Here is a 15,878-nt window from a genome sequence, read left to right as displayed (position 1 = left end):
TTTAAAGTGGTCAAAATTTGTTATTTATTGCAATAGTAAATTGAAAAAGTAAATAAAGTGATGTGTGAGAAATATTTACGCAAATAACCATCTGGACAGTATTTATTTAATTTTTAATAATAACAAATGGTTTTTTGTATTAATATTGGTATTGTAGAAAGAACGTGTGTCATTCCAATACATTCCTAATATATGATCAAGCCATCACTATGTTGGGAATAATTAAATCAGTAATAATGACAATCTGCTTTCATTAACGAAAGTTTTAATGAAGGCTAGTCAACTCCAAACGACAATCAATGAATTGGCAAAATTCTCGTTGATCATTATAAAATCAATTACTAAAATTTCGTAACAAAAGATCCCGCGACAGTCGACCAAGAAAAAATCCTCAACAATTTTACCTACACTCGAGCACGTGCGTCGAAAATTGATCAATTTAATTTTTCAATGATGACATCAGCCGAAACAATTAATCACGGAATAACGACAAGAAACCCATCGATGCACACGAAGACAGCAAGTACATCCCACTCGTCGTCGCTTCCTTGTTTTTTCGTTACTCTACTTATCTCAGTCTCGAGCTTTCGACGCGAGAGACGATTTCCTCTCCGCTATCTCTCTTTCAGTCTCGGGGGCCAACCCTCGCGCCAAAATCCCGCGCGCACGCCGAAGCTCATTTAATTACAACAAACAATTTATTAGGTTCGCTGGCGTCGAGGCATAAACACGCCCACCGGCCAACTGCGCCGCGCTGACAGCGATTTCGCGAATAGAGCGACGATGATTCCGCGCTTTCGCCTAATAGCCCCCCAAGCGCATCTGTCGCCGGCAATTGCTTATGCAAGTGGCGCAAGCAAGCGAGCCGACGATTCGCAAGTGCGCACCGACCCTACGCACACACACTGCCGTGTGTTTGGACGGGACTCTGATGGCCTTTTCGCGTAATTGAGTGCGCGCAAGCCCACATAGCCGCCTGCTTGCCTGCCTGCGCTTACCTTTTTTTTTATCGCTCGCTCTTTCTTTCTCGCGGGCAGACAAGTGATTTATCGTCTTGGGCGGCGATTGGGACGTTTTTTTTTTCTCTCTTCTCGCTCGTTTAGTTCTGCGACAGTGTTGCAAGGATTTTTTTGCTGATAGTTGGCGTACAGGGTTGTGTGTGCATTTTTTTTATCAAGATCAATAATAAAGGAATACTTTCATTAAAAATATCGCGGTTCGTTTCATTAAATATAATTTTTTCTACGTAGTCAACTTCTTCACGGGATACGCAAAATACATCGGCTGTCATTGTAGCAGCGAGGACACGGGAGGTCCTCGCCGCTTTATGTGATGTGTCTCTTTTGGTGCACCGCGAGTATCATTCAAGTCAAATAGAAACGTAAGAATAAGTTATGCATACGTTCTTCAATAAATCTCCGAGATTCATTTGTTCAGAATTATTAGCGTTAGATAATTCATTTAGACGATAAAAATGAAACTATTCCGAAGAGAAATCGCCGATTCTAGGATATGAAAACACTGCGAAAATATTTGAAGAGTGGCGCTACATCCGATTGACTGTTACGTTCACGGCAAAAATAAAGTGAATCACTCAATGCAAATAAACGGGAGAAGAGCAAATCAATATAGCATATAAATATGCGGTCGGCGGAGTGGCGCGGTAGCCGCGCGCTCGGCAGAGAAAGCGATCACGAGTCGTTTCCCCTTTGGACATGCATAATTCATAAATAAACCGTGCTCTCGGTCGCGAAATTGCGCTCGTAGCCGAAGCGCTCGATCGCGGGGCATCCTCCGGCAGATTAAATTCTCAGTGCGCGCGCAATCATCGGCTAATGAGGCGAGGAGGCTGCAACCGCCGCGGGCAAGTCGAGGTCGCTGTCGCGAAGGCTGCTCCGCTGTGTGGCAGGCGCGGGTCGGCCAAGCGCTTCCGATCTTCCCTCCGCGCGTCGCCGGACGATGCGCCTCGTAACCTGAAGTAATTGCGGGCGGAGATATCGGTTTTTACTTTGATCCAAGGAAAATTGCTGTGGCGCGCGCTTACACTTGATCAATCTATACCGGCAAAGCCACAAAAGCGACGATAGAACGATATAGAGATATCAATCTATCAATGAGTTTCCTTAATGCCGATCGGTCAGCACTCATCGTGCGAGCACAAAACTGTGCTCCGCGAGACAGTTGACACGGAACACTTGTTCAACTGTTTTTTTTTTTTTTTTGCCAATGATCTATTTGACGCATGAGGCACCAATCTCTTTTTACTTTTGCTCGTATGTCAACTCCAAATTTTTAATGCCTACCAACCATGAATCAGTCATTTACGCTACGGAATATGCATGATTAAGTACAAACATTTAATTATTAGAGTCGAAGTGTAATCTTCATACGAATAAGAAAAAAAATAGCACGCAAAAATTAAATTTGTCTCGAATTCAGTAATTTGTCTCATCGCGAAACTGTTCGAATCATTGATATTCTAAGAGCGAAGGTTTTAATAATGAGTAAAACATCTTGATAATTTCTAAATTCCTTGTAAAAATGCGAGTGTCTTGGAAAAATGCTCAACACGCTGCTAAATAAAAAAAGTGGCGATTCGCTACTGTGTGCACCCGACAAATTTACGCATTATGCAAAACACGCGAAAATGACTTTTTAAACAGAACATCTATATTTATGCTAAGATGTTGCCTGAATTAAGCGTAATTTTCATCGAACCGAGCACGCATAAAAAATAATGCGTTATCCTCGTTTTTCTCCTTGAGAATAAATTTCATCATTTTACATCGATAAGTTCTCGTGGATGCTTCTTTGTTATTATAAAGCATAAAATTCTACAGATAAGATTTTTGGATTCTATTAACAAAAATTAATGAGCTAAATTTTAATTTACCAAAAATAAAATACACAGATTATTTGTATTTGCTACAAGGACGGCCATGTCTTCATATGATTAAAAAATTTCTTCTTCGGGCAATCTGAAAAACACATCCAATTCGCCGCACTCCTGCAGCGTTCTGTAGCAATTGCATAACTTAACCTTCTTGACACGGTAATGTGGTTCACAGTGAGCTCCTTCATAATTGTTTCTGGCGCATACTTCGATGCAAATACCTGGATTCCAGTCGCATTGTTCAAACACGTAATTGCTCGTCACGTATTGTTTGCAAGTCTCCTGTTTAACTCGGCAATAACATTTGTCGAAATAATCCGAATGGCGTCTTTCGCATTGGCCAGAAATGGCAGCGTGCTTTGTTATACAAGATTCATTGCATTGTTCACTGTTAGAACACCGCTTCGACGATGTTCCGAAATCGAACGCTCCTGAAAAATTGCTACAATTATTAAAATGTTGTAAGCAAGTGCTTTGAAATAACCTAACGCAGCATTTAAATATCACATTAAACTTTTTATATTTAAGGCATATAAATAGGATAGGGCGCTTTATGATTTACGCTTATAAATGAGATCTTGAATAACAATCCGCAATTTAACTTTTAGAGGTCAAACAATTAAAGACTTAATCAGCTAGTAATCATTGACACTCATCTGCTGTACATTGTAGATTTAATAACACACAATTCTTCGCGATCACTCACGTAAGAAAAATTTGTTTAACAAATGTCTTGACCTTGAGACGTATGGTCTTGACCAAATCGAGTACCGTAATTTGAACATTGAGTTGAGTACTAATTGTCATAATAATTGATGAAAATAACTTACCACTTGCTGAATGTTCACTAATGAAAATACCGATGAGAATAACCGTTTTCAAAAACATAATTCTGTTCAGTATTTAGTAGTGAGATCCATCAAGTACTATGAAAATTTATTGTTTTTCAAGGTACTTTTGTAGAAAATTAAACTATAATTATTTTATAAAATGTAAACTGTTTCTGATAATTAAATCTTGATATAATGGTAAAAATATTTTTATCAATATAAATAAAATAGCTTCGAAATCGTGTTGAATAATTCTTATTCATTGACCAAAAATATTAATTTCTGAAGATCAGTTCCAGCTATATGAATTAAATATAATATTATCTACAATGAAAACTATTGATAATGAAACTTCCAGTACAAATGCAGATCGGTGTTGATCGTGTGAGCGTTAACTGAAGACTGATTCGTTAGCACTGAATATAAGCAATACAACACTGAAGAGCTTAATACTCGCAATTTACGTTTTTCAAAGTATTCCCAACTTAGATACGAATTGTAAGAACTGTCACGAAATAATATTAGCTTTGTATTTGTATTCATTGATTCCAAAAATTTACAACATCATAGAATAATGATTCACATTACGCAACATTGTATTCCACAGAAATGTAGATACATCTGTATGCAAAGCCGGATAAACTTAAAACTGAAATATCTTTATCTTATTTCATATAATTATCTTTAGAAAGCTGAACTCTCAATAGAGATTCGTAAGTTGTTTAGAATAGAATCTTGATTATTGACGAAAGTTACGTACATTGTTTTATCAATCTTCAACGTTAGCTTTTTGAGAGTTAACTAATTAAAAATTTTATCTTAGCTTAAATTCATTTTTTCTTCAACCACATGCTACGTATCACTTGATGAAATTATCACTGTATCATCAGTGTAAGATATTATTACATATTCTGGCATTGTTACAAGTAAATCATTGACGTATAAAATGAAAAGAAGTGGTCCTAAAATCTTACCTTGTGGAACTCCAATTGATATCACTTCGTCGCTATTATTTATATCTCTATTTATTTTTACTTTACCATTAAGATAACTTTGTATTTATTTGTAACCTGATTTCCATAGTTGTATAACTCGTTTACTAAAATAGTATGATTAACAGTATCGAAAGCTTTGGCTAAATCTAGTAAAGTAACTGCTAATGGGACACTTATGTGTAACATGTATAGAATATTCGTTATGTCATTTATAATGTATTTTTGGTTTCGTGACAATAGGTACTAATACGCATATCGAAGAAAGAGAATTATTAATTGATTGATTTGTCTTAATACAAGAGGAAGTTTCATTATCTAAATTAACTTTTAACCTCAAAAGCATTTTGCTGCTATAAAACCAGCAAAAGGGTGAAGTTAAATCTGTGCATCGTAGTAAAATACAATATCTAAAAATTGTTCTTTCTATATCGCATTTCACATTTTATTATTCAATTTAATGAGTCGGGTGTCTTTTGTTTGTTTTTTATTGCAGGATCCATCTTCCGTAAGTATACGTATCCGTGATCCGTAACTCTACGGTGAGCGCGTAATAAACGCGTCGCATGGCCGTGGGCGGACGGATTTACGTGGATGCCGAAAGTGTTATCTACGTTCCCTATTATTTTTCTTCTCAACGTGTACTCTCCGTCTGTGTTGCATGTCCGCTGTGCGTTCTACGACAACTTACGACTGCCGCCGTGACCTGTGGCCAATCGATGTGACGATCTTCACCGACAGGGCGTGAGTACGATTGTTCCTTTTTTCACTTGCTTACGATCGTTATTATATTTTTTCTTGCCTGTTTTACACTCTTAACGACTGAATCAACTTGACTATTTTTATGGCCTGTTTAAAAAAAAAACAAATTATACACTTGCTGTGTAGAAATGAAATCATGAATATAAGATTACAGGATAACGTTATTTGACATTTTATGTAATTTTAGAAATTCAAATGTAAATAAAAGTTATATGAAAGTGCGATTTCAATGTTTGATGCAATGTTTCAACTACAAAAAACTCAACAAATTGGAATGTTTTGTTAAATTTACATTACCGATCATTGCAACGTGTATTTAAGAATGGTCACTTTTGGCAGATATTTCATTCTCTGATAAGCCCCAAAAATAAAAAAAAAATAAATTATATATGGCAATATTCGGTTCTCACTACGAATTACAAAAGAGTCGCACACAGTAAAATATTTTCGCCTTATTTATGATTAAGAGGTGTTACCGTTGACTCAACCTTTTGTTTGCTAACATGTTAGGAATTAAAAATGGCAACTGACTTTTTTATGAATCATCTGATAACTTGCTGCTTGATTATCATGTCTGACTATTTCAAGAATATAGGGTTAGAATGCTTCTAGAATGTTAAAATTGCAGAGCTAGGACTTTCTTATTTTACTAAAACTTGAACGTAATTTATCGACTAGCGACAATTAAATAAATTAATTACTTACTACTAATAATACTCTAGCTCACATTTCTTCACTCGAGATTTTTTCTGTTCTTACTCCCACGCCTTACAAAGCGGAATCACGCAATTCCTAAGAAAGAAGACAATCAATAAACATAAAAACCGTGGCGCAACGTAGCAAAACGAAGTCGTCCAATAAATGATCAACGATACCAAAAAGTCGCGCCACGGAGCAATCCATAACAGCAAGCCCTCGGGCCTCTCATCATTAATTCGCCTCGACGGGGGGGAGAGCTTTGCGTTTTTAAATTTTCGGAGAGAGGGGCAGGGGGGAGAGAGGCCCACGCAGAGACAATGGACGCCCGTGGCGACGCGATCGTCCTCCCCCGCGAGCGCATGCGGCTTTATAGAGACGTCACGACGTGCGCACGTATACTTTATACCATATACACACTCGGTCTCTGCGTGGTCCAGTCTCTCGCGAAGCGACTGTCACTTCCGCTGGCACTTTCTTGCCGGCACTGAGCGATTGCTTGCGACCCACTCGCGCGGCTCTTTCACCTTTATTTCGCGTGAGACGCTGCTGTTACAACCTCGCGCGGTCGCAATATTCAACCGATTTTCGATCGTGCGTCTCTCGCTCGTGGATATTTTACTTAACCCACGCAGAGTCGGATTTATTCATTTCGGTATCTGGCTTCTTGTTACGTCTTCATTTGAGCTGTCTTATTATTTTCTTTAGAGAGCGATTTTTAAGAACAATTTTCACGTTTTCAATATTTTTTATCCGAGCTTCGTGTAACTGTGTAGCTTAATATATCGAAACAGGCTCCAAATAAATGGCTTTTAAAATGTTGCAATTAATAAACTACCACAGATGATTCTTTCACTTTAACGATTAATCGTCAGCTTCATCACCGCTTTGTCATGTCAGCTCTTGAGAGGAAAGAAAATCCAGATTCCATTCGTCTGTTCGCATTGGACCGTTAAGCGTCAATTCACGCTGACGCGCTTGCGCGAGACTCCTCACCTGCAGCGCGAGGAACTTAACACCGCGCCAAGTGCCTCGTTCACCTTTCGATAATTGAATGTTGTTTTCATTTTAAAGCCGACGAGTCACCCATTGCGTGGGAGAAAAACGATTCTCCTATCCTCGCCGTGCCATGCCCTTGATCTTTCTCTCCTCTCGCTTTGCGCTTTAATGTTTCTTATATTGATGAACTTGTGGGTCAACGTCTATTTATTTATTTTATTACCGCTCATATTATCAATCAGGCTTCAAAATTCAATAATTTGTAATAATAATTCAAAATTGAATGCAGGCTTTAAATTTCTAATATTATATGTCAATTTTGGACTATGTATGTTTATATTCTAATTTTATTTCAAAATTTCCATAAACATACCTATGCATTTTTTATATCAACTTGGTTTCTAATGTCATCGAATTGCGGCAGTGAAGTGAAAGATTACGTTTTACGCATTGTCCCGTAGATAACACTTTGAAACAATTTTAGCTCGTTGTATCGAATTAATTTTCTTTCTCAAATAATTTGCTATAAAAACACTTTTCCAAGTCAGTGACATGGGAAAGGAAATTGAGATGAAAAAAGAATATTTACAAATTGTACTGAAAAATTAAAAAAGAAATTATCACCTTTTCAGACAGTAATTTATTTATAGTAAGCTCGAGACTGAAAAGTAATCTTATAATACATGATCGCTTATATGGCGAACAAGTCAAATAAAGTTTTAAGAACCCAATAAAATTTTATGAATGATCGAATAATTCTCGCCAGTATCTTGGTATTCATAAACCGTATATTTTTCCCGTCAAAATAAAAGAAAGAAAACACCTCGGCAGAAGAAGTAAAAAAGAACCTTAATCTGATTGTCGAGCAACGGCACGCGATCGCGTTTCCCTTCGCAAGAGAGAAGAGGAGAGAGAGAGAGAGAGAGAGAGAGAGAGAGAGAGAGAGTGGTCGCTCAAAAACGTATAAATTTGTAATGTAAATCGCGCGCTGAAAGTGCCGTGCTCATAATAAGCGCGGCGATCGGATGCCCAAGATAAAGCAAACGAGCTTGCGGACGCGTCTGTCGCGATTTTCGTCAGCTGTGTCTCGTGCGTTTTTTTTTCATACTGAATCCCATTGTTTGTCTGTTGTCGATGATCGAGTATTTAAATTTAATTTATACGAATTACGTTGCACAACATTTTGGCACATATTCGCTATTTTTGCATCTTCATTTTTATCGCGCCGGTTAAATAGCTAGGAAATCCGGGAAAATGCAATTGACCGCAGTTGAACGTGATGTCATGTCTCGCGTCTAGCGTTGGACGGTAAAGTCGAGAATATTAGATATTGAAATGCTTACAATAAATACGTAATTCTGGATTGAAACATGCTTCGTCATTTAAAAATGAATAATTCTTGCGTATTTAGATTTTCTCCGTGATAGGATTAGTAATGCAGACGGATGACAGATGTTTACAAATGTCTTCATAAGTCATGAAAAATGTATAGATCAGCAGAATATAATAATAGAAAAGAAAATAATAGAAAAGCACATATAAATTTTAAGTAAAATGTTGAAACCAAATAAAGATACAAAAAATCACTCTGAAGGTTTCATGTTAAAAGCTTATAATTTCATAAACACGTTCAAATATAACGATTAAAGTAATATTCCATGAAAAGAAAATGACTGCCAAGCGATTTCGCGATTTCGGAATACGGCAAGACGCACGTTAGCAACCCAATTTTCTGAAATTAACCGTAATTAGCTACCCCAGCAAGACGAGTCGAGAGGGGGGAAAGTGCTTAAATTGTAGATAACAAGGAAAAATTTAAAAAGCAAACAGAGCCAAAGAACTAGCCACTGGTAGCGCATAAACTTAGAAAGGCATCGAAGCAGAGAAACGACTTTGCACGCATCCGTTTTTCGCGCGCGCGCAGCCGTACGCAGAGACAGGCGGGGCCTTTTTATCAGAATCCCATAATTCCCGTCAGCGATAGCGCGATCCGACGGAGCGCGTAACCGCGGCGCTGCTTATTCGCTTCAGGAAGACGAGTCACGCGAAATGCGCGATGCACTTATGCACACGCACACGCCGACCAACCACCCGGCTTTAAACCCAAGCCAGATGCGTCTCGCGATTCCAGCCGATAATTAATGGCTTTGTCGAGAGACACTTCGCTGTACCTACTGGCTTGCCGCGGAGACCGTGCGTGAGAGAAAAAATATAAAGCGCGCTAGGTGGAAGAGCTTTTCCGTTTTCTCTTTGCCGGGAATACCACGAAAATTCGACTTGCAGATGCGCCGAGTTTTCGAATACGCAATGTCCTTTTAATAATCAGGATTTTTAGAAAATTCAAGAAATATATCGATTTCAAAATTTTATTTTGTAAAATAAATGTAAAGATAGGATTAAACATTTCAAAATTACGTCTATCACATTCATCAGATTTCAGAACTCTCGTATTCACAGTCACGTAATGAAATAATCTTCATATTTTTTTTTCGCCCTACCAATAGAAATCACTGCGTAGTTGTGGATTTCCTTGGAAAGGTCACACCTGTTTATAAAAATACAATAGATATTGCTAATGGACAATCGAAAGAAAAAATAAGTTTCACCTCGTTGAGGAAAGTCAGCAAATAGTACATCAATTGGAGAATAATCTCATAAAACGTAGGCACGCATGGCGCAGGAACAAAAGAGCACTGCACACTTCAGAATTCGCTTGAGTTCTCCCCGCGGCTCACCTTATTCGCTTTATCGATCTAATCATCGCCGTAATCACTTCAACTAATTAGACATGACGAGCGTTTCTGTTTTGCAACGAAGAATATACACGCACTGCTATATCGGCTTACATCTTATTCAATTTCTCATTTATGTTCGCAGCATTAGTACCGGTTGTTACATAAATGCACTGGCGAGGAGAGAGAGAGAGAGGGAGAGAGAAAAACAGAATATTCTTCGTATACAATGATGCATTCTTCGTTTTCATTGCGGCAGTTTGCGTTATTTTCTCTCACGCTGGATTTAATGAAGAAATTCCATCTTTAAATTTATATTACATCCTCGTTTACTTTCATTTGCACAAACGCACACTCGTAGGCCGCGAGAGATGGAAAGTAACGACGGAAGTAAGTCGTAGCGTCGCAACTTTCCACCGCGAGCATTGGTATGAAAAAAAATATATATACTTCAAACTGAAATAAAAAAATAAAGGCAGGCGGATAATCGGCATGCTTAAATTACTTGCAAAATGCGCGCATCTAAACGCGTCTCCCCGTATACCTCGAGACGCGTATAATTTAAGTATCGGAGTGGCTGCTTCTCTTTCTCTCTCCGGGATTTGCCATCGAAATTTCTTCGTCGGCGCGTCGAGATAAGCATCTGAAATATTATGTAAATAAAGGCGCGTGCGTTAAGTGCAGACGATTTAAAGGGGTGACCGGCGCTTGAATTATAAAATATACGTACAACGCCGATAAGCTCGTGCCGTCGCGAAAAAAAAAAATACATACGTGTGCCGAGTCGGGAGAAAGAGAGAGGATATCATTTTTAAATGCGAAAGCGAGTTTCGTGCAAATACAAGATCGCTAGCCGTGATTGCCTGTGAAGAGGGCAGGTGTACGTATACCGTATGCGTATATGCGAACTTTGTGACGACGATGACAGGAATGGTTTGTTTTACGATGCAATGCGCCATCGAAGGACTTTCGATTTTTATAGGGCTCGCCGGACAAAAAATAATCGTAGGCTGTCATCTCTCGATTCGTGAGCTTTTATAAAGCCAACGTGATCGAATGAGCTTTCGCGTTCGCTTGCGGCAAAAGTGAACGTGAAAATGACTATTATGCGAAAAGAAAAGTCGACACCGAAATATCAATGAACGATAAACGGGCAACGAACAAAATGAAAAGAAAAGAATAGCAGAATACGCGCCATCGCGCTTGAAGGGTTGGTTTGTATACGAGACAGACACACGCGCGCGCGTACACTCGCGCGTTACAGTCGCGTATCTGTGAGATCTATCTGAATAATAACGTGTACGACAACATGTCAAATTATACGGAATCCATTGAAAACACTGGTACAACGAGCGCGCTTACGTCTCGGATTTCGCGGCTGCGTGTGCGTGTGTACGAACGATTGTAACGTTTTGCTCGTTCTTTTCGCACACTTTTGCTTTTTTTTTTATTACATGTAGTCTAACATTTCGCTTATCATTTCATGACTCTGCATCGGTCTGCCAATGAAACACGTGGAGCGAATTTCTATCAAGTTTTTCACGATTCCGTGATTAGGAACGAAATCTGCCGAATTACTTAGGACTTTCTCACGCGTGTTACTTCATTGTGCCCAACTACTGTATCGAATGATTTATATCTTATTCCCTGTTTAGCGAAAATCTCGCTTTATTAAACTTCAGCATTTCGTAGGTTAACTGCAACCGTATGATACAAACACTACGTGAAAGTTGTATTAGACTTTTCGCAATCTATCGCTAATGTCGCTGTTACGCTTGTTTGCTCACGTAATTGCTCCCACGCTAATGGCTTTCTATAGATCATTTTCAAGTAAGTTTCGATGATTTAGTCTTTGATAGCTGGGCATACTTTAACGTGCATCGGTTGCAATTCGAGATGAAAAATTAGCACCAAATTCCGGAGTATAAAATCTATTTAAAAGTATTCGCTTGCCGTAACTGATCCAATATATCGGACGAGCTTTTTAAACTGGTTTTCAATTGGAGTCTGACCGAAATGGTCTGGCATACGGTATCTCTCATCCAATGTGCAGAATTGCGTGACTGCAAAAATTACACTGTTTATTTCTGCTCAATTTGCCGACTCGCATCTCGCGCATAGTGTGACAATTAAATCACAGGTAAGCTGTTAGTTAATAATGACGGATCACTGCCGTTTAATGATCGAGTTCCCAACGAAAAGAAGCAACGTTGTTCGCAAGTAAACCGGACTGCGTCGTGTTTTGACTTTTAGATTTTTACTTGTGATTCTTTTCCCCCGGTTATTTACATTATTAAACTACTATGTATGTATTACAAGGTGGTGCGTGGCACAGCGCTGAGACGTATATACTTTGTTCATGTAGCCTCGCTTCTCTGACGTGATCTTGAATGTTTTAAGAAATGCTGAAAACCATACATTAACTGCTACGCAGAGAGGCAGTTGTTAGGCGCACGATACATCCACCACAAATTATAACACATACGCGAAGGTGTCATTGACTGCTTAATAAGATGATGGATGGTCGGGTGCAAATTTTTTGCAGACATTTTACGCTTGCAATCTAGGACAATCTATTTTCCAAGCCTAATTAAATAATAAAATAATCAAAGCTGCGATACTTGTCAAGCCTATAGCAAGTTGATTCAGTCGTTCAGCTGACAAATACGACTCGCCAACAAGATGTAATATACCCTCGAAACAAATTGAGGCTATCTCCACCAAGCAAAAAAAAGCAAACAGGTTGTGCAATCACTTAGAAGCCTATAATAATTAATCCCTCATTATTCCTGTCCACGCGCAAATAATTCGCCACGGTCGTATCATTAAAGTCCACTGCTGCTGCTCGAAACGGCAAAAGCGCATAATCGTTCTGCTTTGCATTTAATTTGTTTCATGGATGCTTGCTGCGCTCCTGCGACCTGCTCTTCGTGCAGTACGTAAGTACACACTTGGAATTACAATTAATATCGTTAAGTCAGCTGATTGGTTTCGCCGATGCCTATCGCGGCTTCGGCGAACGCTCGCACTCGCCGTTGTGGACTGTCTTGACGAGATTCTTCAACGAGAATTGCTTTCCCTTTTTTTTCCTTCACTTTGTCGAGCTACCATCACGAATATTCATGGATACATCGACGAGAAAAATCGATACATCCGCTACTTTACGCCTGTCTACGTGATTTTTGCGACACGCGACTGCATAACTTGACACTGATTATCCGACGATAATCTGTTGGCTCAACTTCAACGAACGTCGAGGAACTAGATGCTTTTTCTTCTACGAGTCTTGCTTCGCAAATTGAATTTGGTATCGAAAAACAATTTCAAAATACAAGCTCGCCGCAACTTATTACGGGGGGGGGGGGGGGGGTGCAGCGTTACGCAGAATTAAACCGTTTTCCGCAGAGGCTACAAAACAATGGGGGGATTCCTCAGTCCAATATCCCGGGCGCCAAGTAAAAGGGCCTTCTCTTCTTTTATCCTCCTCGATTCCTCAATTACGGTCATTACGCAAAAGCGCATCTCGAAGCAAAGGCAAGTAATTGGCCGCGCAATCAACGTTTAAACTTCCGCACGTGACGCGGTTAAAAGCCTTTTTCTCTCTCACTCTCTCTCTCTCTCTCTCTCTCTCTCTCTCTCTCTCTCTCTCTCTCTCTCTCTCTCTCTCTCTCTCAACGAATTCCCTTAAATGAACTTGTTTTTTAGCGCGGCATCCCATCGGATTTTCGATTTTTACAGGTTGCCCTGATTTTTCCTGGAATATCTGCGGCGATCGAGGAGCAGTTTGTTTTGGCGTCGATGATGTGAGCGACGACGTTAAAACATTGTTTTATTATCTCGGTAACATTCATCGACTTCATGGCATTACTTCTGTTCTTGCTTTAAATCGACGTCTCGCTGTATTTCGTACTACAAAAATTGGTCGTAACCATGATCATCGGTACGGGCGTAGAGTTTCGAGTGGTGGATCGATTGGAAGCAGCATTGAACAGCAGCGCGACCTGACTGGCGAGAAATTGCCAGCAACAAACTGTTTCTCTAATAAAATTGCAATCCATCACTTAGTCGCGTTGAAGTGTTGCCGCGAGCGCAACATTTCAATTATGTCGATATCCCGTATTACACCGATACAGCACGTATTACGGATTAATCTCGCGCGCAAGAGAGCGATCGAGTCGGTAAACCCATTATGTCGAATATGGAGAGCTGGATATTATAGACAAGCTTTTTCGCTCTAAAAAAAAGCACGTTTGGATCTTTCGGAGCTGCCGCGGCGGCTTCGAACCCTTCATCCAGTTCATTAAAAGGTCGTTCATTACACCGACATTGAGAGGTGATCTTTGTTCCCAAAGTAGCGTGTTATTATTGTCGCTTAAAAGCCGATTTTTCAGCTTATGGATCACAAATTGAGTTTTAGGACGGGATTACAGGGAGCAGCGGGGGTTTCATTCCTCTTCCCCCAATTTCGGGATTGAGAACGCAATCGAGTCTTTGGCTAACAAGCGTCCCGGCAAAGCGCTCGGTCAAGCTCGCAACAGCCAACTGGAAAAAGCAGCAGGAAGTCGATGTCTAATTCGTCCGAAAGCCACGGTGAGCTAATTAGATGAGAGAAGTGGCGATTATATGGTGGCCGCAGCGGCGCAGAGCTTCGCAGTCTCTCACGTGGGTTAATACGGTGGCCGGTGATGCACGAGCGACGCAGCGGCCGCAGCGCGGCTGACCGCACGCCAGATGCACACGACTCGTTATACTACGACGAGCCGCGGCGCTACGCGCGCATCCATATCCCTCGGCCACCCCGCAAAAATTCGACCGCGCGTCCTTGTTATACACCGAGCTTTCGACTGCATGCACGGATATGGGAGATCGCTGCATCGTTTTGCTTTTGTATTTTCTTTCTTCTAATTGTGGCTTTCTCCATGCCAATGGCAAACGACCTTTCAACAATTGAAAAAATCTATTGTAGGAAGTCGCCAATGGCTTGGTTTTCTACGCTGGGCATTTGGCGAAGATAACGGAATATTTTTCTTGATGAGCTTATTATGTCGGGCGTCATTGGCGAACTCCATAGGAACAAGTCAAATAATTTAAACGGAATAAAACAAGAGTTGGTTAATCGAGAGAAAACTCTGTCCATCCGCGTGAGGACTGAAACTGAGCGATAATCCGTAGGGGAACGGTGAGTCAATGAGCGTTGCAGTATTTTTAGCACCAACACTCGGCAGTGCTGCTCTCAGCTGGCGAAAAGGCGCTGGTGCAAGTTTTGAGTGGGCACCAACGAGGCTGTGACGCGCCAGTTCCCGGCGGACGAGTTTATCGAACGCGCGCAGCGCTGCGTCCCCGGCGCACCGACGAAATCTCGCCGAGCGCGCGAACGAAAATTTTCCGGGCTCTACCATCGCGCAGCTGCGAGCCATATAACGCGTGGCGCCGCGGTCTTTTTCTGCTTCCCGAGGGCGCGCCGCCACGCCGCGATGACTTTATTGCCCGAGCAATGAACAGGCAAGGCCTCTCTATCGTTACGGCCTTTATATGGCCTCGGCTGTAAAGCCGATTCTTCTCTGCATTCTTTTTTCCGATTTGGACGCGTGAGAGGTATGCGTATGCACTCTGCCCGCCCCCCCCCCCCTCACTCGGCTGCACACGTACGCCGAGCCTTTTTGGCCAAAGCGCTTTTCGTTGCTCTCTCTCTCTCTCTCTCTCTCTCTCTCTCTCTCTCTCTCTCTCTCTCTCTCTCTCTCTCTCTCTCTCTCTCTCTCTCTCTCTCTCTCTCTCTCTCTCTCTCTCTCTCTCTCTCTCTCTCTCTCTCTCTCTCTCTCTCTCTCTCTGCCCCATTCGAAATCTGCCGTTGTTTTTAATGACTTCGGCGTCTTTTGTTATTGCGTGTTTGCTACAACCTGTTGACAGGGCATCAAAACAATGTCGGATTAATTACGCTGGCAGGATGCGCGTGGATCTTATCGGATTTTTTTTG

The 15,878-nt window shown here is 40.7% G+C and overlaps 2 protein-coding genes across 2 annotated transcripts in view; one reads left to right on the top strand and one right to left on the bottom strand.

Annotated features, from left to right (window-relative positions):
* Window positions 1-15,878, top strand: part of LOC131665369 (ankyrin repeat domain-containing protein SOWAHB) — a 100,941-nt gene that overhangs the window by 61,273 nt on the left and 23,790 nt on the right. The window contains exons 8-9 of the mRNA XM_058937225.1: window positions 5,212-5,223; window positions 5,457-5,459. Of these exons, the coding sequence (XP_058793208.1) occupies window positions 5,212-5,223; window positions 5,457-5,459 (15 nt within the window). The remainder of the gene's footprint in view (window positions 1-5,211; window positions 5,224-5,456; window positions 5,460-15,878) is intronic.
* LOC131665372 (uncharacterized) lies at window positions 2,884-3,860 on the bottom strand. The gene is made up of 2 exons (XM_058937229.1): window positions 3,724-3,860; window positions 2,884-3,324 (listed from the first exon to the last, which is right to left on the bottom strand). The coding sequence occupies exons 1-2, from the start codon at window positions 3,779-3,781 to the stop codon at window positions 2,954-2,956; spliced, it is 429 nt and encodes a 142-aa protein (XP_058793212.1). The 5' UTR covers window positions 3,782-3,860; the 3' UTR covers window positions 2,884-2,953.

The sequence above is a fragment of the Phymastichus coffea genome, unplaced genomic scaffold (assembly GCF_024137745.1).
Source record: "Phymastichus coffea isolate CEN01 unplaced genomic scaffold, Cenicafe_Pcof_1.1 PCOF00050, whole genome shotgun sequence".
In the NCBI taxonomy this organism is placed as follows: domain Eukaryota; kingdom Metazoa; phylum Arthropoda; class Insecta; order Hymenoptera; family Eulophidae; genus Phymastichus; species Phymastichus coffea.
The sequence above is the reverse complement of the archived record's forward strand: the minus strand, read 5'-3'. Positions and strand labels throughout refer to the sequence as shown.

What these genes read in the sequence shown, in the direction of transcription:
- LOC131665372 (XM_058937229.1), bottom strand. Translation starts at nt 3,781, where the DNA reads ATGTTTTTGAAAACGGTTATTCTCATCGGTATTTTCATTAGTGAACAT. An exon ending in TAGTGAACATTCAGCAAGTG is followed by an intron (nt 3,325 to 3,723) that starts GTAAGTTATTTT and finishes GCAATTTTTCAG; the next exon opens with GAGCGTTCGATTTCGGAACA.